General features: G+C 37.9%; 2 protein-coding genes across 2 annotated transcripts; both read right to left on the minus strand.

Moving 5' to 3' along the window:
- Window positions 1-3,003: 3,003 nt before the first annotated feature.
- Window positions 3,004-4,377, minus strand: LOC140877323 (UDP-glycosyltransferase 708G2-like). Its single transcript, XM_073280861.1, has one exon. The coding sequence runs from the start codon at window positions 4,375-4,377 to the stop codon at window positions 3,004-3,006; it is 1,374 nt and encodes a 457-aa protein (XP_073136962.1).
- A 1,643-nt stretch (window positions 4,378-6,020) lies between these two features.
- LOC140885523 (uncharacterized) lies at window positions 6,021-7,931 on the minus strand. The gene is made up of 3 exons (XM_073292515.1): window positions 7,815-7,931; window positions 6,653-7,286; window positions 6,021-6,229 (listed from the first exon to the last, which is right to left on the minus strand). Exons 2-3 carry the CDS (start codon window positions 6,863-6,865, stop codon window positions 6,137-6,139), a joined length of 306 nt encoding a protein of 101 aa, XP_073148616.1. The 5' UTR covers window positions 6,866-7,286; window positions 7,815-7,931; the 3' UTR covers window positions 6,021-6,136.
- Between the last annotated feature and the right edge of the window lie 17,118 nt (window positions 7,932-25,049).

The raw sequence follows: 25,049 nt of genomic DNA on the forward strand, positions 1-25,049 counted from the left end.
GATCCAAGAGGGGCTAGTCAGTGGTTGACCAGCTGGAGCTTCGTCTAGGTTTTATTTCTGTTGTTTTGAGGTTGATACAGCTATTCGATTTGGTTGTATATTATTTGGATAAATTACAGATTCCTTTACTTAGGATTGTATAATGTTTATGGTTTCCGCAGTTTATTCTGATATCTGTTTTATTAAGTTAATTGCATGCCTAAGTTCTGTTAGTAGGTGATCTGGGTAAGGGTCACTACACTGAGCAACCCTATCATAATGACTATATATCTCGAATGACCTACAGGCTCAACATGATATATGTACATGCAGCATATGTATAAAACAGTAAAATATATATCATGATACATAAAATACAATATATAAGCATGCATACTCGCATGCAAACTCAGCCAGTACTTACGTACATCTATCAAATAGGTCTAGTATTATCATGGTCTAAGGTCCGAGCCTACAGTCAAGTGACTAACATATCACTAATACTGATCTAAAAAATTTAACTAAGCATAGATACTCTCATTATCTAATAGGGATCTCGGTCTATACCTACGTCTGTCGTCATTCTTTTGATGTCGAATGCTCCAACTTATTGGCATAGCTCCGCTACTATCCCGAAAGTGTCTCTCTATTCCCCGGTCCTCGATTGTATGGATAGAAACACTATAGAATACACTTTTTGTAATGACCCACTGTATCAAGACGGGCCTTTTCGGCGTGCTTATGTCCTCACTCACACGCACCCTGAAAAACTTCCCAGGGGTCACCCATCCTATAATTGCTCCAAGTCAAGCACGCTTAACTTTAGAGTTCTTATGTGATGAGCTCCTGAAAAGAAGATGTCTTGATATGAGTAGTATATATGAAATCTTTTAAGCCCTCATCAACCATATAGTCTCATACCTATACAGTTTCAGAATCCCTCTCATTCCGGCATGTGATTGGTTCATTCATGTCTCCCTCCGCTTAGAAGCATACCAGGAGCCGCTCATTGTCCGTGCAACCTCTTGGCACCGGCGATCACTTCCCGCCTCCTCAGCCCCGGGCGTCACATGCCCACCAGCTTCCGCTTGATTCGTCCCCGAACCATACCTTACTAAGAGAGGTCGGCTCTGATACCATTTGTAACGACCCAATGTATCAAGACGGGTCTTTTCAGCGTGCTTATGTCCTCACTCACATGCACCCTGAGAAACTTTCCCGGGGGTCACCTATCTTATAATTGCTCCAAGTCAAGCACCCTTAACTTTAGAATTCTTACGTGATGAGCTCCCGAAAAGAAGATGCACCTTCTTAATATGATTAATACATATGAAATCTTTTAAGCCCTCCTCAACCATGTAGTCCCATACCTACACAGTCTCATAATCTCTCTCATTCCGGCACGGGATCGGTTGATTCATGTCTCCCTCCGCCTAGAAGCCTACCAGTAGCCGCTCATTATCCGTGCAACCTCTTGGAATCGGCGATCACTCCCCGCCTCCTCAGCCCTGGGCGTCACACTTTTTGAGCAAGAAATTTGATTCTCGGACGCTCTGATCGCCAGTTCGAATGCTCCGAACTCTGCATGTATTGATATGTCTGTTGCGTCTTGAAACCCCAGTTGACAGCTGCGTTCGGACTTTCCGAACTCATGATTGGAGCTTCCGATCTTCCACGTGGCGGTGCACTGTTGACACCTCACTACTAAATACTGATCGGACCTTACGATAACTCTTCTTGATCTTCTTTCGATCTACACTTCAGACCTTCTGAACCCCTAGGTGGTTCCGAAGCCTATTCTCTTGGTTTTGAACTTGATTAAACATTTGATTTACTTAAATACATTAATCCATGTGTAGCTTTTAATTGACCTTAAATGATATTCGGATCATCAGTTTACAGCACTATATAATAAATTTATAGGAAAAAAACTTTTTTTTTGTTTATATTGGGCTCAGGAAAATAAATTTATTGAGAAAGACAATTAGCACGAAGCCAAAGATTATATATACTAGCATAATCGCACACGCGTTGCGTGTGTATAAAATCATGCAATATATTTAATATTGTATGTTATATATAAATATTATTTTTTAAATAATATTTAAATTTATTTTTTAACATTTATAAAATAATATAAAAATAAATTTAAATTTTTTTATCAATTTATCTTATCTACAATGTTTAGTTGAGAAAAATATGAAAATTTGAAATATAAAAAAAAACAAATAAAAATTAAATTATAATATTTATATTACATAAGGGCAATTTCGCCAATTTAAAAGATGGTGTCTAAGGAAGAGATTCTTTATATATATATATATATATATATATATATATAGTTTTGATCCCACGCACCCTAGGGTGCGGGGGATCCACGTGTACCCGTGCCCAAAATAACTCCGATTGCCTTGAAAAATTTATATTGGGTCTAGAAAAATAGATTTTTAAGACATATAAGGGATTGAGAAACTTCAGAAATAATAAATTTTATTGGACTTACACAACTATGTAATAGATTTTATTTTCCCAAAATTATGGCCTTCCAAAAATAAAGGTCTGAGTCGGATGACTCTTAGGCCTTTTAATAGGAACGGCTCTGATCAATTGGACCCAATTCAATTAAGCTCAAATGAATTACTTCGACCTAGTCAACTCTTGACCAATATACAAATAGTATTTGAAAGAGCTTTTAAAAACAATTCTCAACTTTTTTTTCAAATTTTTTTTTTAAAAGCTTTCTTAAACACTATCTCAAAATAATTCATTAATATTTTAACTTGATATACAAGACGAGACGACTTGATATTAGATTTAAATAGTTCAAGACCAGCATATATTCTTCACAACCATCATAATCGAGTCTTGGATCCAAGCAAACCCGACACATACGGGACGAGACACACTCTAATTATCATGCATGAGACTCGACAATTTCATCCATCTAGAGAAATGTACAAAGTGACATGAATTTGTTTGAGAAGAAAAGACATGAACAAATTTGATATATCGCTCAAACAACCCTCATTTCTCTTGTGGCTTAAGTTGGTCAATTAGGCTTCCAAGCAACACATCCAAATCCCCACCACTCTCTGATCTTACCAGCCGAACTTTTGCTTTCACCTCGTTGGCTTTGACACGAACTTTCGCGGCCGTCATCAGCTCGCTGATCTTCTTTGCTATGTCATCTCCGGCCACCAAGACCTCCCCACGCCAGCCCCAATCCGCCCACAATCCAATGCCTGCCTTTTCGACCACCTCCGCGTTCAGCTTTTGGTCCCCATTCAGCGGCCAAGCAAGTATAGGCACGCCCAATCTCGCAGCTTCCGTAACAGAATTCCATCCACAGTGGCTGAGGAATCCTCCAATGGCCGGATGTGCTAGAATCTGATCTTGTTTCACCCATCCCTTTATCACCACTCCTTGTTTCTTTGTTCTTTCAAGAAAAGATTCGCCAAGTATCGTTTGTACGTCTTCCTTGTCATCTTTGTCCACTTTGTTCGTTTTCAGTACCCACAAGAATTTGCACCCGCTCTTCTCTAGTCCGTCGCGTAGTTCTAGTATTTGGTTCATGGGCAGCGCCATCCTGCTCCCGAAGCTAACGTAGAGTACTGATTCGGGAGCTTGTTCGTCGAGCCAAGGAAGAAGATTATAAGGTGCCTTTTCTTCCTCGAAAGAGTTTAAAGGGCCAAGTGCTAGAACTGGTGCAAGATCAGGTATGACTCTTCCACTGTTTAACGCCTCGATAGTTTCCGATTCGAGCTCGGAAAAAGAGTTGAACAATATGCCTTTCACTTCACTGAGACAAGGGATATTTGAATCTAAAATGGCTGACATGAAGTGGTTTGAATCCAAGAGTTGAGGAGCAATGCTCGAGAAGGGTACGGGTCCTAAACCGGGGAGCTGGAGATGGCCGATTTCTTGAAATATCCCACCATTATTTATCTTGGGAAGGAGAACCAGAATGGAGAAAAATATAGCAGAAGTAGTGGCCAAAACATAGGCAGAGATTGAGTTATTAGAAGCAAACCGACACATGCTTCTAGCAACCTGGAAATCGGATATTATGGCAGAGAGTGGCGGCGATAAAGCCGCGAGGATGGGATCCAGAAGATGAAGTGAGTTGCTGATGGCTTCAACCTGCATGAGGAAAGGATCTATGTTGAGGAACTTGGATTTCTCCAAAGAAAGCTGTGGCTGGAACTCGACGCGTTTGATGTGCGGATGCAATGAGAAGAAACTGGAGATATAGTCTGATTCTGCGGCGGAGACCGTCGGGTGGAGGGTGATGACCGCGACCGCGCAGCCACGAGCGGCGAGGGTGGCGGCTAGGCGGAGGAATGGGGTCAAACTACCCATCCCAGAACATGGAAACAGAGCTACATGAGGTGGCGCCATTGTTAATTGGTGGCCTATTACTTGTGTGTTATAATATCATAGACTTGTAAGTAAGATACCTTCTTCTTCTTCTTTTTTTTTTTTTTTTTTTTAATATGATATCATATAAAATTCAGTAAGATACTTGATTCCCCATATATGAAATCATAAATAAATAATACAAATAACTTGTCTTATTGTGCATCACTTCTGGCGTCTGCTAATCTTTTCACGCTAAGCATATGAAATTCAGTAAATCTATAATATGTTTTTTTTGCCTATAATTTATGTATTATGCGAAAGGGAAAGGGAAAGGTGCTAGGATAAATTATAGCATCCACTTGCTATATATTATAGGATGAAATTATTATTGTATAGGATGAGATTATTATTGTAAAAATAATATGACAGTTGTAATTTATTGATGAACCGATCAAAATCTAAATTACCTCATCCATCGCTCTCCTCTCTGTTAATCAAAATCTCATTTAACTCATTCACACTGACATATCTTCATACTATGAAGTTTAATGAAGAAAAGTGAAAGATGAATATGTTTTTCGCTCGTCAAATTTGCTACGGATGTTTTTTTTTTTTTTTTAGGGACTACGAAGATAGAAAAAGAATAAAATCAATCTAACTTTTCAAGCACGAAAATGGACATCCCACGCACTGAAAAATTATTCACACAAATCAGTCTTCCAACAAATATACCAATTTGTACTCAGTCGCACAAACAATCTTCTCTAAAAAAAACTGATAATTTAATTTTCTCACCGAAGAAAAATCATATTCAAGAAGGTAGTCAACGTACGAAAAGAACTTCACAGATACTGTACAATTGTGGACGACAAATACCACCTCCAATTTGAGACACAAATCCGCGGTTTTCAAGGTTGAACAGAGGTCAACTAATTTGTCTCCTGAAAATGAGTCAAACGGTAGGTTATTAATTATTTTATTTTATTTTTTTTGTAAAAATAACGGTAGATTATTAATAAATCATGCATTTATCACCCCTATTAAACGGGGTTTTTGTGTGTGTAGGATGTTTACGTGCAAATGAAAAGAAATTGGACGGTAAGTTCATTATTGATATAACTTAATTTTTTATCTTAATTATTGTATTTGAAATAAATATGAATAACGTACAATATATTATATAACTGACACATTATGACACATATAAATAAATTAGTATGTCTCCTATCTATATTTGTGAGACGGATTATATATTTTTACAATGAGAAAGTGATACTTTTAACATTAAAAGTAATATTTTCATGTACTAGGTTAAATAGGAAATTTGTATCACAAAATGGGCATGTAAAGCCGTTTCATATATAGGAGTTTTTGTGAAAATAATAGTGCATCTTTGATTTAATTGCTCTAAGAAAATTATTAAAAAGATTGACCCCGAAGGGGACTCCATACCACCTAAGTCAGAGTCTCGCTCATTGACTCATGCGTGATTAAATCGAGGGATGTGTGCACGAGTGGAAGGGACTTGAGGGAGTGAAGGCATACCCCACACGAGGATCGAACCCGCAACGTTGGAGAATTTCTTCCCACGTCATCTCAGGTCTTACCAACTCGTCTATGCCTGGGGTAAAGAAACATGCTTGTTTGCATCATTCCAGATTCATACTAAATATGCAACAAAACAAGTCAGAAACCCGAACATAGAGTACTACTCTTCAGTAGAAAATATAATAGTCAAAACAAAACTACTTGGATGTCACCAAATATCACTATATATATATCCTTTGTGCGTTGAATTTCAAGCAGCTGCGGTTGTATTAATCTGTCCCTTCACAAAGACTTCAGTTAAAACCTTGTCAGTATATAGAGAGGCTTTCAACAGCATCAAAGCCTGTAAGGGAAATACATAATTAGTTAAAGGGAAAATAAGTATTTTGATCCATTAACTTATCTATGTTTTGGTTTTGGTCTATTAACTTTTTCAATGTGGGTTTTGGTACACTAACTTTGCATTTTCAGTGTTTTTTAGTCCAACTGCATACGTGTCAACTTCTAATTGGTCCAAAATGATGACGTGGACCAATCAGAAGCTGACACGTATGTAGTTGGACCAAAAAACACTAAAAATACAAAGTTAGTGTACCAAAACCCACGTCGGAAAAGTTAATGGACCAAAACCCAAAAGAGGTAAAGTTACTAGACCAAAAAACTTATTTTTCCTTAGTTAATTAAATTGCTAAAAGACCATATCTTCAGGCATTGTCAATTCTTTAAAAACTCTAGTTGCACAAGATATAAAAATTAATTAGGATACCTCGTTCATCGTCAAATTCACCACCCTCACTTCTAATGCACTCAGTTTCTGCACGTTCAACTTGTTTAGCAAAGTAATGCTCTCTATAGTCGATAAAGGCTTGATCACCAAAGCATCCGTCACCATATAGGTTACCACCCCCTTCACAAATCCACCTCCATTCGAAGCTTTTATATTCGAAGAAGGAGCCACATAGGTCTTAGTTGTGGTCATTTTCTGGTTGCAACATGGACAAATGGCACTTGGATCATCAGAGAAATAGGCATTACCACTTGAGCATAGCTACTAAAGCAACCACACCCGTAAAACTTTTTGTTCGGCGGTGAAGTAGTGTTTATTTGCAGTATGGGAAGAGAAGTTGCACATTCTGGTAGCATTGGTTCCAAAAGGGTTTTTTTGCTCTGGCCTGGTTGTATGTATTCGTCATCAAGATTTTGTATGCTCGTGTACAAGTTTTCCAGGCTACTGATCAATCCGTGCTCTTTCAGCAGCCCAATCACTGTGGCTAATCGCAAAGAGAGTAGTTTAAATAAGAGATCCACACAATCTTTGTTTCCCTCTGCAAACAAAACCCTGTTGCTTTCAGTGTCAACCAAAAGCTTCATGCTAGCTGCCCCTTTCACCATATCTGTTTCTGCAAAAGCAAATAAGGAACTTCCCCAGTTAGGAGGAACTAGGAATTCTTTCTTTATTAAAACTCCATTCTCCATTTCTATATATCCGTGTCGATTGAACATTGATCAACACGAATTAACCTATATCCCCGTCCCTTTCTCGAACATGTCATTTGATAAATTTAGTTATTGTTTGTAAACTCAAAAAAGATGTGATTTAATTTAATAAAAATGATCACTCATACTTAGAGTTTGCAAACAATACCTTAGTCGAAAATCGTGATGCACATCAATTTATTTGGAACATAACTCATATGTTGTAAAAAAATACAAATTTTTGGCGCCTCGATCGGTGTCAAAACCCCATAATCAGCTCACAAACCCTAGATGCCGCAAAAACTCGTGCATGCTTCTTGGAATATATTTAGATTCTTTTGCAAGCATTCATATATATGTCAAAACCCTAGTAGATTAAGGTGTATAGCCACCAAACTACGGTATTGAGAAAAACATATATATATAATTAATTAGCTGGTTCTGAATTTTACCTTCTCCAGTCGTGATGGCCGTGTATTTCGAAGGAGGCGAAAGTTTTTAAAACCCTTAGCATGCATCCATAGATTTGATTTCTTTCGAAATTTGTATTCAACCTATCCAACTCAAATTAGTGATCATATTGTAATTTTTTTGTTGATAGACCAATGGGCCACATCCATATCTACAACTAATAGTAATTAATTTTTGACATAAAAAAAATATTTTTTCAAGAGTATAAAATATATAAAATAAGAGATTCATCACATAAAATTTAACTATAAGACTGACTCATATAAGTTTTTTTTTTATTATTTGTAAAGTACAATTGGCAATATGAAGTCGGACCAATACTAAAATTATGGTAGATTAACAATATTATTTTTCTTAGAAAATATTTGTGATTATTTTATTATATTTTGTAATCATTATGCTGCAATAACCCATTAGTTTTAAACTTCCTCCACTATATTAAAATAATTAAGTTTAATAATTTTTAAAAATTATTAAAATTATCCATCACTTATAGTTTTATTTATTTATTTCTAATATAATAGCTCTCAGTTCACGTGTTACCTTCTTATACAATTAGAATAATTATTTATATTTATAACTTTTGTTATTTTAATTAATGGGTTTTCATTTTTTTTTTATAAAAAAAAAATAGGAGTGATATGTAAAAGTTTTTTTTTCGCAAAAGCCACCTGTTGTGGCGGGGTTAGGCGGATCCCTACCCGTTTATTAATTAAAAAAAAAAACCAAGAGAGGAGGGCTAAACCAAAACCTCTCATAATTACAAGAGCACCAACGAAATTTATCAACACGTAAATTCGAAAATCAAGAAAATCAAAAGAAAGAATTAATTCTAATATACGGCAGAGCAGTACTTCTATCTAAGCGACATATTCCTTTGATGCGTCCTGGGATGTCCTGCGGATGTAATATAGTCGCGCCCTTTACCAGTCCCATGTTTGCCAATTCATCCGCCACCGCATTTGCTTCTCGATAAACATGAGACTTCCGAACCACTTGAGATTGTAAAATTTCCTGAATTTGAGTCTGACTTCTGGACAGATCTCAGCACGTAATATCCGCATCAATGATGGATAAGGCCACCATAGAATCCACTTCAAGCCACATCGAAAACAAATTATAAAGCAAACAAAGCTTTAGCCCCTTGAGAATAGCAAAAATCTCAGCTCTCGTATTTGTTCCAATTCCAATAGACTCATTAAACGCGAGGATTATTCTGCCTACATGATCTCTGATAATACCACCAATCCCCGATTGACCTCCACCTTTCGAACACCCATCTGTGTTTAATTTAAAATAACCAACTCGTGGACGCACCCATTGAATTACTCGTATGTAAGAATGACGAGTAATTCAGTAATACAACCCCATCATAGATGCAACCTCCACATACCCAACCCAATGAACCGGACGCAAAACACCTGCACGGCTAAGAGAACTAATAAACTCCTGAATAAGCACAATAATCCTAGCCGAAGGGATGCGCACACTCTTGTGTTTATGATCATTCCTAGCTTTCCAAAGTAACCAAATAATCAGAAAAGGCAACAACTCTCTTATATGTCCATTTCGTCTCACTCTTCCGCCACTTTCCAGCTGGAGAAATTATAAAAATTCTGCACTCCAAAGCATGACGCAAAGAACTGCCAGACAAATAAAGAAGTTGTGCTCGAAAAGAACAAGTGATCAAAAGACTCCCGATTTTGGCAGCACTGACACTTCGAAGCTAAAGAGATACCCCTATCTTGGAGAATATCATCAACAGAAAGTCGTTTATAAAACCAACACCAACAGAAAATAGATATTGATGGTCTAAAATTTTCGACCAGCAACCTGTTAACCACCCTACCACAGCACATATGCTCCTAACCAATTCCCAAGAAAATTTTAGGGTGAACAACCCATTTTTTGAAGGTTTCCAGATCGCAACATCCTTAGAGAACTAATGAATTGGGACTTCCATTATACCAAAGGAAACATCTTGAGGAACCACAAGTAGAAGCCGATCTAGATTCCAATGACGATCAATCATAAACCAGCTAACCATCCTTACCGAGGACCCTTGAATAGGAGGTAACGCAGAAAGAGGACCATTCGAAAACCAAGAATTGAACCAGAAACTTATGTTGTTCCTATCACCAATACGTCAACCAATTTCCAATTCAGCACGATTCCTGATCTTCATCATTCTGCGCCAAGTAGGCGACATGATCTGCACAGGTTGCACCTCTGCAGGAAAAGATGTTCTGCAATAGCGCATATTGAGAAAACTGCTCCAAAGTGATTCCACCGTTCTAAATCTAACCCAGAGTTTAATAGAAAAAGATGTAATCATATCTTTCAGACGGCGAATCCCCAGACCCCCTTCAGAAATTGGATGACAGATATGTTCCCAAGAAATCCAATGAATAGTTGACGCCCCTGCTTTTGATCCCCATAAAAATTTAGCACATAAAATTTCGAAGTGATGCAGGACTGTTCCCGGGGGTTGTAAAACCTGAAATAAATAAATAGGCATAGCGCATAATACACTTTTGATCAACACAAGCCTACTGCCAAAAGATAGATAAAGAAAATAAGTATGTTTTATAAATTTAAAAGTTTTTTGACTGTGGATAATACATATGTTAGATTTAGAAAAGTTACGAATTTATGAAAATAGGCTTTTATGATGTTTTAAATTAAATATTAATTTTATATTTTTTTGTAATTTGGGAGGGGTAATTTTTATACTTAAAAGTATTGCACCAAAAACATCATTCATTCTTTCATAATCATATACTAGTCACTGGAGCACACGCGTTTCATGTGTGTAAAGTTTATATTTTTTTTTAGAAAAAAATAAGTTTTTTGGTCCATTAACTTGTCCATGTTTTGGTATTGGTCCATTGACTTTTCCGATGTGGGTTTTGGTACACTAACTTTGCATTTTCAGTGTTTTTTTGTCCAAATTCATACGTGTCAACTTCTGATTGGTCCAAAATGATGATGTGGACCAATCAAAAGCTGACACGTATGCATTTGGATCAAAAAACACTGAAAATACAAATTTAGTGTACCAAAACCCACATCGAAAAAGTTAATGGACCAAAACTCAAGGGGGTAAAGTTACTGGACTAAAAAACTTATTTTCCCATTTTTTTAGTTAAAAATGTATACAATTTAAAATTTTTAACATGTTTAAAAATATGTTAGTTTGTGAATTCATGTCATTGAACGTGTTTTTGGATATTAAAAAAATGGTCATCTTGTTTTTAAGAAGTGTAAAATAAAATATTAATTTTTAAATATCAAATAAGTTAATTAATATCAAGGGTATTTATGTCCGCACACATTTATGACCAAAAGTAGTTATTTTCGGCTGAAATATTGTGAGGTATGCTCTAGGGTTGTCATGTTGCTCCATCCCTCAGGTCTATGCCGCTCGTGCACATCCCTCGATTTAACCCCGCGTGAACCAATGAGCCTCTGACTCATGTGGGATGGGGTCTCCTTCGAATCAACCCTTTTTTTAAAGATATGTAATCATATATAATTTACAAAATAGATAGCCAAATCATTATAAATCCACAAAGTAATTCCCGGCAATTCAATTAAATGTGGTTTTCTCTCGAGTTTTCATACATAAATAACGCATCTAAGGCGTCGGATTTGTGCCACCATGAGTGCCCAAGTTGGGAGCACCGTGCGCACGGGCGGGCGGTCACGTGCGGCACGTAGCGCAAACGAGCGAGTAAATTGATGATTCTCACGGCACAAATATTTTTTCTCTCGAGTTTTCATGCATAAATAAGGCATGTATGTGGTCGGATTCGCATTTGGCCCAAAAAAAAATTAAAAAAAGAAAAATTTTATTATGATTCCTCAGCCCAAAAACTCACTTTTCCTGAAACTTGGGTTTTTTTTCCTTAAGTATCCAATTAATTTAAAGCAAATCCAATACATATCACTTGCAAAATTCTAACAACAAAAATGGCAAAACGTGATAAATGATAAGATTCATTTAGATATATTTATTGTAAAAGATATTTCTTTTAAAAAGTCCAAGAACAAAACGTTCGTAATTTATCACGAAATTTTAAGTATACATATTTCTCAAAAAACACATATAATTACGGTATGTCATATTTGAAAACATGAAACAAAAGATTGGTGGAAGACGTGGGAGGTTAGATATCTTTTTCATGATATTTTTAGCAGCTTATTATTATTCATTTCATGTTGTGTGTGTGTAACTTTATTTATTTTAAATTAATGATTTTATCCTTTTTTGAAAATTAGGAGTGATCTTTTAAAAATTTAATAATATAGGTAGATAAATATAAATAAATACATTTTATAAATTTTAAAAAAATTTAAATGTGGATAAGATATATGTTAGATTTAAATAAGTTACGAAGTACTTAGTTTTTATGATACCATTAAATAATTAAATATTTTTATAATTTGGTAGGGATATTTTCGAATTACTCAGTTTTTAATGATACCATTAATTTAAGAATTATAAAAAATTATTATATTACCATTTTATAATATATTTATATTTACTCATTAATAAATGATTTATTCAAATATAATATAATTTTAAAATATTAACATCTTTCTTTTACTGCTATATCGGGATTCGGGGTTACTCCAAGAAATATATAATAAATGGTATTTTTTCCATCTATATATATTAAATAATTATCCAATTATTTTGAAAAAAAATTGATATAACAATTATATATTAATAAAATTACCACACTCAATGAATAAATCATATATACGACTGAAATATATTTAGTACCGATAAAAATATAATAAAATAAATATTTATTTGTATTTACATTCAAGCACGAGTAAAATAATATAAATTTACAAATTCTTAAATCAAGTGAAGAAATTTTAGATCATTAAAATCACGTAAATCGAGACATCGAGTATGTTGAAAAGTAAGTTTTTGTGTTGGTGTTTGTCAAATTGGCACTGTCCAACTGAACTGAATTGACTTGGTCCATAGAAATTGAAGAGACGACTAGACCAGTCAACTTACTGAAAGTTCTTAACTGAACAAGTTGCCCGACTAGACTTTCGCAACTGAATGAATATCGACTAATATTGATTGACAGAAAGCTTAACTGAACTGAACTAGTCAAAGCCAAACTAAAAGAGACACAACTGAAGTATACTAAAATGAATAAATCAACTAGACAGCTACACAACTAAACTATCAAGCCAATTGATTTTGACCAGACTGAATCAAGACAGACAACTGGAGAATGATCAACTGATGAAGATCAGTTGAACAGTTCTAATATCAGTATAGAATAATCAGTTGAGGCCAACAAACTTTTGGTTGAAGTTTGTATTCAATCTCCCCCCCCCCCCCCCCCACCACCACAACTGGAGAATGATCAACTGATGAAGATCAGTTGAGCAGTTCTAATATCAGCTTAGAATAATCAATTGAGGCAAACAAACATTTGGTTTAAGTTTGTATTCAATCCCCCTCTCCTCCCTCCCTCCCACCTCCCCTCCCCTCCCCTCCCCTGGCTACACACATTATCAATCCAATAGTAGATTATAAGACCCCAACCGATCCTAAGAAAGTGAGATTTTTTTTATGAGATTTGATTTTTAATATCTAAATATTTAATGTTGAACATTTTTTTTTGAATTCATAACAGAACAATACCAGATTTCAAAAAACTAGAATGATGATAATCTTTGTTTCAATAGTTTAAAACAAGATCAACGGGTTCTTGTTACATATATTTATTTTATTATATTTTCATTAATATATTACAATATTTGTTCTTGTATAATTTTATTAACATTTATTTATCATAATATAATTTTAAATAAATATGATATCTTTAAAATTAATCAATAAATAACCTTGAATAAAAAATTATGTACCTAATCAAATTAATAATAGTAATTGGATTTAATAGAAATTTAGATTAAGCGCAAACTTGTATTTTTAATTTGATAATGTATCAATTAAACCATTTACAATAGTTCATTTAACAATTTTTGACATTAATTTTATCAATAGTACATGTACCAAAACGAATATTAGTCATTATGAAAATAATCTTAATTTTAGACCAATCTTTTAAAAGATCGATCGCTATTTGAGACCGAAATGATTGTCGGTCTTTAATTTGTCAAAAATTTGAATTCAGATACCTATTTCAAATTTTCCGCATCCTGATTTGAAAAATGATTGTCGGATCCGCCACTGTCAAAGAACTCTTCCGCTGCTGACTAAGCCGTTCGCCAAGGACCTCATCATATTCTCCCGTTACAGGTGAATTTTTTTTTTAATTTCCGTTTCTTTGAAATATTTTTACATAATCGGAAATATGTTTTCATTGATTTAGATGCTATACTCCGTCTTCGGCCTTTTTTTGTAGGCTTTTTTCTCTCATTTTTATCTTCAATTTCTTCACTATTTTTCCAGGTCCGTTCCTCGGATCTTTACCGAATTCTCTTTCTTGTTTCTTATTTCGATTGTTAAATTAGGCTGATATGTATAATCTCTAGATAAAAATTGGAATTTTATTCTGGTGGTAGCCTGGGAACATCCCAAGTTATCACCAAATCCGAGTTGAGATGAGAAGGTCGGGAGGGAAGGATGGAGGACCCAGGTCATTGAATAGCCCAGGGAAGGGGTGGCGAGTGCCCGGATCCAGGGAGAGATACGTGGCCTGGGAGGTTGGTAACCGGGAGAGAGGGTGATCAGACAGCCCGTGGAGATCCTAAGACTGAGTCAAACTTTCTTAAACCGACATCACCTACAATTCAAGAGCATGTCTTCCCCACGTCGCCACATCTTCAAGTACGCCTATAGCACAAGCCACGATCCACGGTCATGGCCACTACCGAGAATTTTGGAGGAGCCCCTCAATTCTAGGATCCTAATAATACCGCGCAACAAGGTATAGCAGGGGGTACACTTGTCTCAAAACTAAGACATACGCTCTACATTTCTCTTGATTTTCTCGTGTACACGTCTTCTTGCTGACTTAAGCATGGAGTGGTCACGTCGGAAGATTCCACTAACTCGCTTATGTTTGAGTGTGTGCAAAACTCATGTAAGCAGAGCGATCACTACCTAGTCATTGGATTCTGCCTGTCGGAGCCACTATTATCGACCCGAACAATCCCGTACCCCGACTACCCGATTGTTCCCGGGAAACAATAGTGCCACCGTCTATGGGAAATCAAGTCTATAGACATAGATATGGTTTTTACAAAAAAAAAAAAAACAACAACAACAAATCAATGGGATCCCTCCGAAAAGGATAACACTAAATTGGGTATTCCCCGAGAAGAACCATCGCCTGAGATTCCTCAAAAAAATATTATCATCTCTGCTGAGAAGCTCAAGTAACTTATCAATGAGGCTGTGCAGAAAGCCATGGCATCCCAAATACCTCCGAACGAGAATGATGTATCCAATGAAGAGGGAGAATCCCAAGGTGACTCACACCCTAAAGAAAAATCCAAAAAGGGAATGGAGGACACGCAAGAAGATTCCATGGGAACAACAATGGTAGAGGAATTGAATGAACTCAGAAATAAAGTGCAAAAATTAGAGGAGATCGGGTCCCGATCAACCCGACCTACCAAAACCCGGGGTTGCCCCTTTTCCTCGGAGATGATAGGTGAACCCCTACCTGCATATTACGAATCTGCTAAGGTTCGAGAATATGATGGAAGCACAGAACCTAAGGAGCAATTGGCTCGGTTTGAAAACGTGGTCATGTTGCATTGTTATGAGGACATAATCAAATGCAAGGCTTTCTTGATCACTCTGGTGAACTCTTGTAGTAACCCGTCTCCAAATTAAGTTAATCAAGCGTCTAAATATGTTTAATTGGATAAAACAAGATTAAGGGATCTTCTAATGGATTTTAAAAGTTGAAAAACGAACTCAGAACGATCGAAATTGGTCAGGTAAGAGCTTTGATCTTTGAGCAGATCGGAAGCTCCGAACAGATCGGAGCAATTGTTCCAAGTTCGGAATCTCTGCTGAGTTCGGAAGATCTGAACTAAGATCGGACGCTCCGATCATGTAGTGACCCGCACCGTGATCACCTACTAATTCATAAGCTTAAGCATGCATTTAATTTAATCAAATAAAACAGAGAAATAATAGCGGAAATCTTAAACAACAATTAAAATATTGTTATACAACCATATCGAACTCTGTATTAATCCAAAAACAACAGAATCATAAGCCTAGACAATAATCCTTATGTCCATCCACTGCCTAAGCTCTCCTGGAACCACCCGCCTCATTCAGCCGCAGACCTGTCCCATGGAATAGGGTGTCCAGAATACAACAAAGTACGGAACATGAGCATGAAAAGCTCAGTAAGAGAGAATGAGTATACGGTATTATAATTGCATGTATGCAAGTGAACTGGGTACCAAGACACTCAGGTCAAGAAACTAGCTCATAGACCAAGACCAGGGTATATAGCACGCTGCGCCGTCGCCTCAGGAGGTGGCTCATATACCCAGTGGATAATGGTGACCTGATACTAGTACATGTGTCCAACCATCAAGGTGACCTGATAAAAGACTTATGTATCCAACCATCCACAAACTCTTAGGGTGAGAACCCTACTACAGGATACCTCTAAGGTAAAGGCTCAATATGCTTATGTATGCAACATACAGTCATGACATGTTGTATATAAAGGCATATAAAACATGCAATCACATAATCCATGCAAACACATAATACATGCATACTCAATCTGGATATCTCGAATAATACTTTAGTACCTCATAAACTAGGAAGCTAGACCAACACTATGTCCAAGCCTATTGTCAGCACTAAAATACAAAGTACTCATGCATTAAAATCTTATTCTAAAAGCTTTAACTAAACTATAGCATACTTCCTATTTACTATAAGGATCCAGAGCTATACTTGCGTCCGTCGTTAGCCCGCTGATGACGACTGCCCCAGAACATGGGCACCTCTCTGTCGCAACCCCGGAGCCTCTCTCCAACCTCCGGACCAAGCATAGAAGGCTGGAATCACCCAAAAATACCTAGAATACCCTAAGACCGAGAGAGAAAGAAGTGAAAGGTGTGAGAAATCTGATTCTCGAAGGGTTTATTTATAGGCAGAGTTTGAACGGTCCGATATGGGACTTCGGACGGTCCAATCCCGACTTTGGATGCTCCAAACTTGCTACGTGTTGGTCAGTTTTGACACCTCAAACCTTGCATGGCCTAACTGGGTTTGGACGGTCCGATCTGGGTTCGAACGTTCTGATCCCTCCGCATCCTCCGAACTATGTTCATGCCTCCGAAGTGGTTCGGATCCTCCAATCCTGGTTCAGACGGTCCGAACCCACCTTGGTCAAATTTCCATAAATTGTCCAATTAATTTCAAATTAAGCCTCTAATCCATGATTAGCCATTTTTACTTAATTAATCTTGTAAAATAAAACCGAGCTATTACATTCTTCCCCTACTTAAGATATTTCGTCCTCGAACAATCTTAAGTACGGAATGCAGTAAAATACTGAATAAGCATCTTTTATTAAAACTGATTCATTTTACAAGATACAACTGAAATACAACAATTTCAAAATAACTCTGGATAATCAGTACGCATACGACTTTCAAGTTCCCAAATGGTTTCTTCAGTGTCTCGGAGCTGCCACTGAATTAGAACAAGATGAATGATCCTGTTGTGTGACACCTTATTTTTGTGACCAATAATACGCAAAGGTCTTTTCACATATGTCAAATCCATATACAATTGTTCCTCAGACGGCTGTAAGATATGAGACTTATCTACTACATACCATCGCAATAGTGAAACATGGAACACATCGTGGATACTTGACAAATATGGCGGTAAGGCCAATCTGTAAGCCAGATCTCCATCACTTTCCAGTATTTCAAATGGACCAATGAACCTAGGAGATAGCTTACCCTTGAGACCGAATCTCAAAATCCTATGAAATGGTGAGACTATCAGAAACATTTTCTCACCCACCTCGAACTGCAAAGGTCTGTGCTTGACATTTGCATAACTATCATGTCGATCCTATGCAGTCTTAATTCTTTTCTTGATCTGTCCAACAATATCAACAACCTGTTGGACTAACTCTAGTCCCTCTACCTGTCGCTCCCCCACTTTCTCCCAGAATAGTGGTGTAGTGACCCGTACCCGTAATTAACAATTAATGACTATATTAATCTTGTAATAATGTTTTGATTTATTAATACATGATTAAGGAAGTTTCTGTTGGATTAACGGACTTCAAAAAGGGATTCAGAATGATCGGAAATGGCCCGAAGGGTGACCAAGAACGGAAGCAACGTTCATGAACGGAAGCAACGTTCTGGCAGTGATGTCATCCGTGACGTCAAAAATATTACGTCATTGCTTACGCACTTGATGGGACATCAAAAGCAACAAAGAGGAACAGACGCAACGTTCTTCAGGCAGAACGGACGCAACGAACCCGAACGGAAGCAACGTTCCGTGTCGTAACGGAGTTGTGGCCTAGTTTCAATCAGACCAAAAATTGAAATTTCAAAAATTTCAAAAAATCAAAAATTAAATTTTAAAATTTCCGGACTGCCCGGGACAATCCCGGGCAGCCCGGCCTCCACGTGGGACAGGGCTGCCCACGTGGAGGTGGGCAGCCAATCGCTGCCCGTGGGCAGCGACACTCGCTGCCCGTGGGCAGCGACACTCGCTGCCCGATTTCCCTGAAATTTAATTTAAAATTTTCGTTTTATTTTTTCTGAAAAATCGATGCCGGTACAATCGAATAAATTTTAATCGTAAAATCCGAGAATAACCTGGCTCTGATACCACTGTAGGAACACGGTCGTTCTCCGGATCGAAAAAGAAAGTGATACCTGGTGCAACGGAAGTTTTAAAATTTTATATGAAACGATTCCATATGGGTATCAAATTCCTACGATTAAAATTGATAACATAAAATTTAAACAATGTAAATTTTAACTTAAAATCTCGAAGCGAGATTATGGACACCAACAGATTAATCTTCTCTTGTTGTATATCCCAGGAACTGATGAACGAACGTTTTTTCAATTAGGTCCACGAACAGAAGTTTAATCCCTCTAATAGACTGCACTAGAAAGTCTATCAGAAGTTTCTACGAAGAGAAATAACAGATTTGATCTGCTAATTCAGACTGCAAATTCGAAATTTCACAGACTGATTTTCGAACACAGTAGAGGACAGGGGGGGGGGGGGGGGGGCGGCCGAATTCCTTGAGAGAAAGCTCTCTAGGTTTTTGAAAATTATGCCTTGTGTTGTGTGTAATTTCTGTACTGCAATAACTTATTTATAATATGGGCTGCTAACAGCTTAGGGCCCATTAGTCATAAGTTCAAGCCTGACAAGCAAAGCCCGCATGTTCAGAAATTAATATAAAATTCATCGTGACTCAGATTGATAAACCAATTTCACCAATGTGTACAGAAACCATTTCTGCATCTTTTAAAGTCAAGATAAATTTTCTGAATCCGAATTCAGTGATTTCTAAAAATGTCCATCACTATGTCATTTTAGAAAATCTTACTCCCTCTACTCTTAAATAAGAAGTCCCACTTTTTTATTCACTAAATTTAACTCTTTAAATTTAATTATCTCAACGGGGATTAAAAATCCATTACTTGTGTGACCCTCAATGGTTCAGGGATACAGCTAGCCGTGGGCTCACAACTCCTTGTGACTCGGAACAATAATTTCCGACTTACCCAACGAATCATGGTAAGAGCGCCTAGCAACATCGCCCCATGATTCCCTAGGTATCACTGATAGTGCCTGCAAAAACCAATAGATTTTGGTTAGCGTACAGTACGGTCCCTTCATCCATATATCCCGATCGAATCAACAACCATTGGTACATCGAGAGTCGTTCGAGATTCGATAACTATGCAATGCATCTTGAAGATCAAATAGTGACATCGCATGTGCTACTAGGAAAACAAGTAACCTAAAACACATCATGTACTCTGGCCAGAGATTCGTCACACTAATATCTCCTCAGATTGCATAGGATATCCACACTCGCAAGTGTGCGGTGAATCCTTGACAACAAAGCATCGACTCCTATATGTATCGTAACTGTACCCAATCCCGACACCTGATGACCCTAATAGAGTCGGTAAACGAGTCAAAGCACAGTACTAGCATATAGAGTCTCAATGATGTTTCAAGTAATAAGGACTAATGGTGCATAACCAAAACCGCGGACTATATCCACTCGATAAGTGATAACCACTTGGAAAGTCCGAATAAGGTAGTTCGATCATTCATCATATGATTATCCATTTGCATGCTTCGAACATCTCTATGTTCCATACCAATGAAACGTGGTACTCGGCATCGCAAATGCTAGTCTCAATCTCGAGCGATCCTTATCCTTATTTGTGGACGGCTCAATTGACTAGGAACTGTTTAGAATATACAGTGAACATAAGATGTGTTTCATGACAGTGATCTCTCTATATTCACTATCTCATCTTACTTTAGTATATTCAAGGTCTTTATCAAAATAGCAACAGTATACCATTATATAATAATAAGATAAAGTGAACGCCATTTAAAGAACGTATATTATATTAAACAAAGATTGTTACAAAAAGCGACTCTCAAAGCCCTTAGCCACAAGTTGGCTAGCGGGGCATCAACTCTTTCACAATGACTGTCGAGTTTCGAGACAGAATATGAAGCGTTTCCATATGACTGTGCACTGTGGAATGTCCCAGTCGAGCATATTGGTGGAAGGTTGCCTTAGTCTTGATGAGCGTATAGTGATTGTGAGTATGTATAACTATCAGGAGGATGTCCATCGATTGGAAATTCATGAGGTGAATAACCTATGATCGAAATGATATAGATCATCGGAGGCGCGATGATTTCCATTGCAGTGTATGCGTGGTTACACAGGCCAATGGCTAGGAGATGACTTAGCGTCAATATTGGCGAGCGATGATAGTTTTTATCAGGGCACATTGCTGAGTTATACTAAGAAACATGAACTGTGATTGGTACTAGACTGGATGGTCTGAGTTTCCAGTAATTTCTTGGGAAGCTCGTTCGCTTCGGTGGAGCATGAGAAGGATAACCAGTCTGGAATCATGTTAAGCAATTACGTTGCAGTATAGCTTTGTGTCAACTAGATTCTCTTAAGAAGAAATTCGGGATTTATTGTGTCAGCACAGTATGGGGAATGGTGTGTTCTCACTAGAAGTGTTAGACATCGAGAACTTTTTGGAACCATTGTATGGTTAGATTCGGTTAGTGATTCGACGAATGTCATAAACCAGTCAGGTTATGACTTGGTCTTCTTCAGTCTAAGATTTTCCTTGGGACTATGATCTTGATCAAGCAGGTGTTGGTATCTTTGTGATCAGGGAGATCGTGGTCCGAATGGAAGATTTATTAGTGTTGTGATATGATTGTGCCAGAGGAGTTCGATTGTCGACCAGTAGTGCAGTAATCTTCACTTGGGAGAATGTTAATGCGGTTCAGTATTAATGGAGCTTACAGGAAATTCGACAAGATTCTGAGTGTGTCGGAAACTGTTTCGACCAGACACCTAAGAAAGGGTTTTTAGTACGTTCTCGAGGTTTTATCCTAGATTTCGAGGACGAAATTTTTTAAGGGGGGAGAATGTAGTGACCCGTACCCGTAATTAACGATTAATGACTATATTAATCTTGTAATCATGTTTTGATTTATTAATACATGATTAAGAAGTTTCTGTTGGATTAATGGACTTCAGAAAGAGATTCAGAATGATCGGAAATGGCCCGAAGGATGACCAAGAACGGAAGCAACGTTCATGAACGAAAGCAACGTTCTGGCAGTGACATCATCCGTGACGTCAAAAATATTATGTCATTGCTTACGCACTTGATGGGACATCGGAAGCAACGAAGAGGAACGGACGCAACGTTCGTCAGGCAGAACGGACGCAACTTACCCGAACAAAAGCAACGTTCCGTGTCTATAAATAGAGGGTCCGAGGTTCATTTCAACTCGCACCTTTCCTCTCTTTTCTCTGGATTCCTTAGCCTTCTAACTCAGATATAGGGATATATAGGCATACTATTGGAAATCCGGAAGTGGCATAGCGATCCAGGCGTCGTAGCAGAGCTGTGGCCTAGTTTCGAGGCAATTGTCATCAGTGGGCTGACGATGGACGCAGGTATAGCTATGGTCTCCTTAAATTAATTAGGAGTATGCAATAGCTTAGTTAAGGCTTTTAGAGCTTAATTAATGATGCATGAGTATTTGCATTGTAGAGCTGATGTAGGCTTGGAACCTAGAGTGGAACTACTAGGATTGCCTGTATAAAGGTACGTAAGTACTGACTGAGATATCCAGCGGGTTTTGCATGCTTATATGTTGCATTTGTGTGTCATATTATTATGCGGCATGTGCATATCATATTGTGCCTGTACATCTTTTGAGATGAGCTATGGAGGGCCGCTCAGCCCTGTTCAGACGGTTGATTTCGAGCGCCCCCCTACCGACAGGTTAGCCGGCACTGGCATCTGTAAGACACGGTCTACGTCTGATAGGAATGAGAAGTGTACACAGGGTTTGCTCCCCGGGTTGTATCACTCATTTCCTAGGCGCCATTACTGAACAGTTGTATACAGTTATCCCAGATATGGATACCCTGTCATTTGCATGCATCATATTTGTATGTTTTACCTGTGCTTTCATATTGAGCTTAGAGCTCACGTCCAGTCTTTTCTGTGTATCTGGACACCCCATTCGACGGGGCAGGTGTAGGTGCAGGATCGAGTACCAGGAGACTGGAGTAGCCAGTGACCAGTGAAGACAGCAGGATTAGCTGTAGGTTTTGCCCTTTAGGCTTATTTATTCGATTGGGTTGTATAATCGAATTTGTTTAACCGGTTGTATTCTACCGGTCTGCTTTTATTTAAGTATTCTACAGCAATTTATTTTAATGCATGCTTAATTATGCTCTTAACTCTGATTAGGTAGTGGATCCGGGTTGGGTCGCTACAAGTGGAGTATGACACCGTTGCCCGTAGAATGCCTCAAATAGAGTCATCCCAATACTGCGATGGTAATTGTTGTTGTACACGAACTCAATCAATGGCAACTGATCTTGCCAAGCTGGACCAAAATCCAAAGAACATGCACGCAACATGTCTTCAAGAGTACGAATCGTTCGCTCTGACTGCCCGTCAGTCTCTGGGTGATAAGCAGTACTCAAGCTGAGATTAGTTCTCATAGCGCGCTGAAGACTCCCCCAGAACCTGGAAGTAAACCTGGGGTCTCGATCGCTGACTATGCTCACAGACACTCCGTGCAATCAAACAATCTCCTGGATGTATCCGAAATGTGCAGACTTGGTGAGTCGGTCCATCACAACCCAGATAGCATCACAATTCCTCGATTTCACCGATAAATGGGTCACGAAGTCGTGATCAACTCTCATTTCCACTCAGGAATAGGTAAATTGTGAAGCAACCCTTCAGGTTGTCGGTGCTTTGCCTTGACCTGCTCACACACCGAACATCTCGAAACATACTGATACACACTACTCTTCATTCCCTTCCATCAGAACCTAGTATGCAAATCCTTGTACATCCTGTTGCTTTCTGGATGAATACTCAACTTAGAACGATGAGCCTGGGATAAAATTTCCTCCCTCAGAGTATCATCCTCCGGAACAACAATACGGCCTGAGAAACAAAGGAAACCATTGGACTGATAGTGGAATCCAGACGTACAATCATCCTAGGATAAACGAGCCAAACTCTGAATCTTCTGATCAAACATCTGAGCATCTCGAATCCAAGAATACAAAGCTGGCTCAGATAAGATTGCAAACATCTGGATACTCTGCATACCTTTCTTATGCTTGAAGGTATACCATGAAGAACAACTAAGAGACCTCGGTTCTAAACATCTAATCTCGGATATGAACAATAATTAAGCATACAAGATCCAAGACTAAAAGAAATAAAGAATTTTTTTAAAAAAATAAACAGTGCCTCGCTCGATCGGTAGAACTCAACCGATCGAGCGAGCAAGAAATCCAAAACTTTCTGCCCGGCTAAAAATACCAGCACCGCTCGATAGGTAAAGATCAACCGATCGAGCGGGCAAGCTTTTTGCAAAAACAGATAATAGGCTGCAGCTCTCTCGCTAATCGGTTAAACTCTACCGATCGAGCGGCCAGCTCTGAACAAGAATTTCCAGAAGTTAAGCATACCAAATCAACTCCAAAATTCATACAATAAATTGCAAAGAGTATAAAATACATGAAAAAACAGCATACAACCTCAATACTCGCATAAACGATACAACAAATAATAAGAAGTTCTAGTTCAAAACATGTTTCAACATAAACTAGATTGACATGATGATTCGACTTCTAAACCGAGTCCCAATTCTATCTCTCACTCTTGATGTTAACCAGGTCTTCACTGACTCGATCATGCCCCACCTGTTGCCAAATACACATACAAAACAAAGCAACATCTGGATAACTCCGGTGAAAAAGATATTCCAAGTAAAAGCAACATAACATGCAATACAATAATATATCAACAACATGTTATCCAGACAACATGTACAATGCTAAGATGAATGAAATGCATGTTTTAAAATCGGGATATCAATTCTGATAAACAAGGGATTGCTGCTATGCTTTTGGGATCCCAAGGATGAGATCACGTAACGACTCACCGACTCTCCCAATCGAGGTGGTGCAACATATCCCAATCCCCTAGACTTTGGTGCGACTATAAGAAGTATGCTGACGCTAGGTGAACATCTACAACCCAGGCCACTCGCAGTATAGCCCCCAAAACGTCTAAACAAAAAGGGTTGTTCTGCCCACTAAAATTGAAGGTTTGGCTCAAGATGAATGCATAAGAAAACATAAAGCATTTAAGCCATATAATAAAGCTCAACAACAAAATACAAGTTCCCCATTCTAGAACAAGTATTGATGCAAGTATGTGATTTCAAGGGAAAACTCAAAAACCAACTGTCTCGAGTATGCTATCCCGCTAAAACGATGATTGCTTGTGCCTTTCGATACGAATAGCTCCAACTCTAGATAAGTTACAATAAAAGGTTATATCAAAAACTATACAACCTAACAACAACGAACTCTCAAGGTAAACTCTTTACCGCTCTTCGTCCAACTCTTAAACGA

Source organism: Henckelia pumila, chromosome 2, assembly GCF_033568475.1.
Source record: "Henckelia pumila isolate YLH828 chromosome 2, ASM3356847v2, whole genome shotgun sequence".
NCBI lineage: Eukaryota > Viridiplantae > Streptophyta > Magnoliopsida > Lamiales > Gesneriaceae > Henckelia > Henckelia pumila.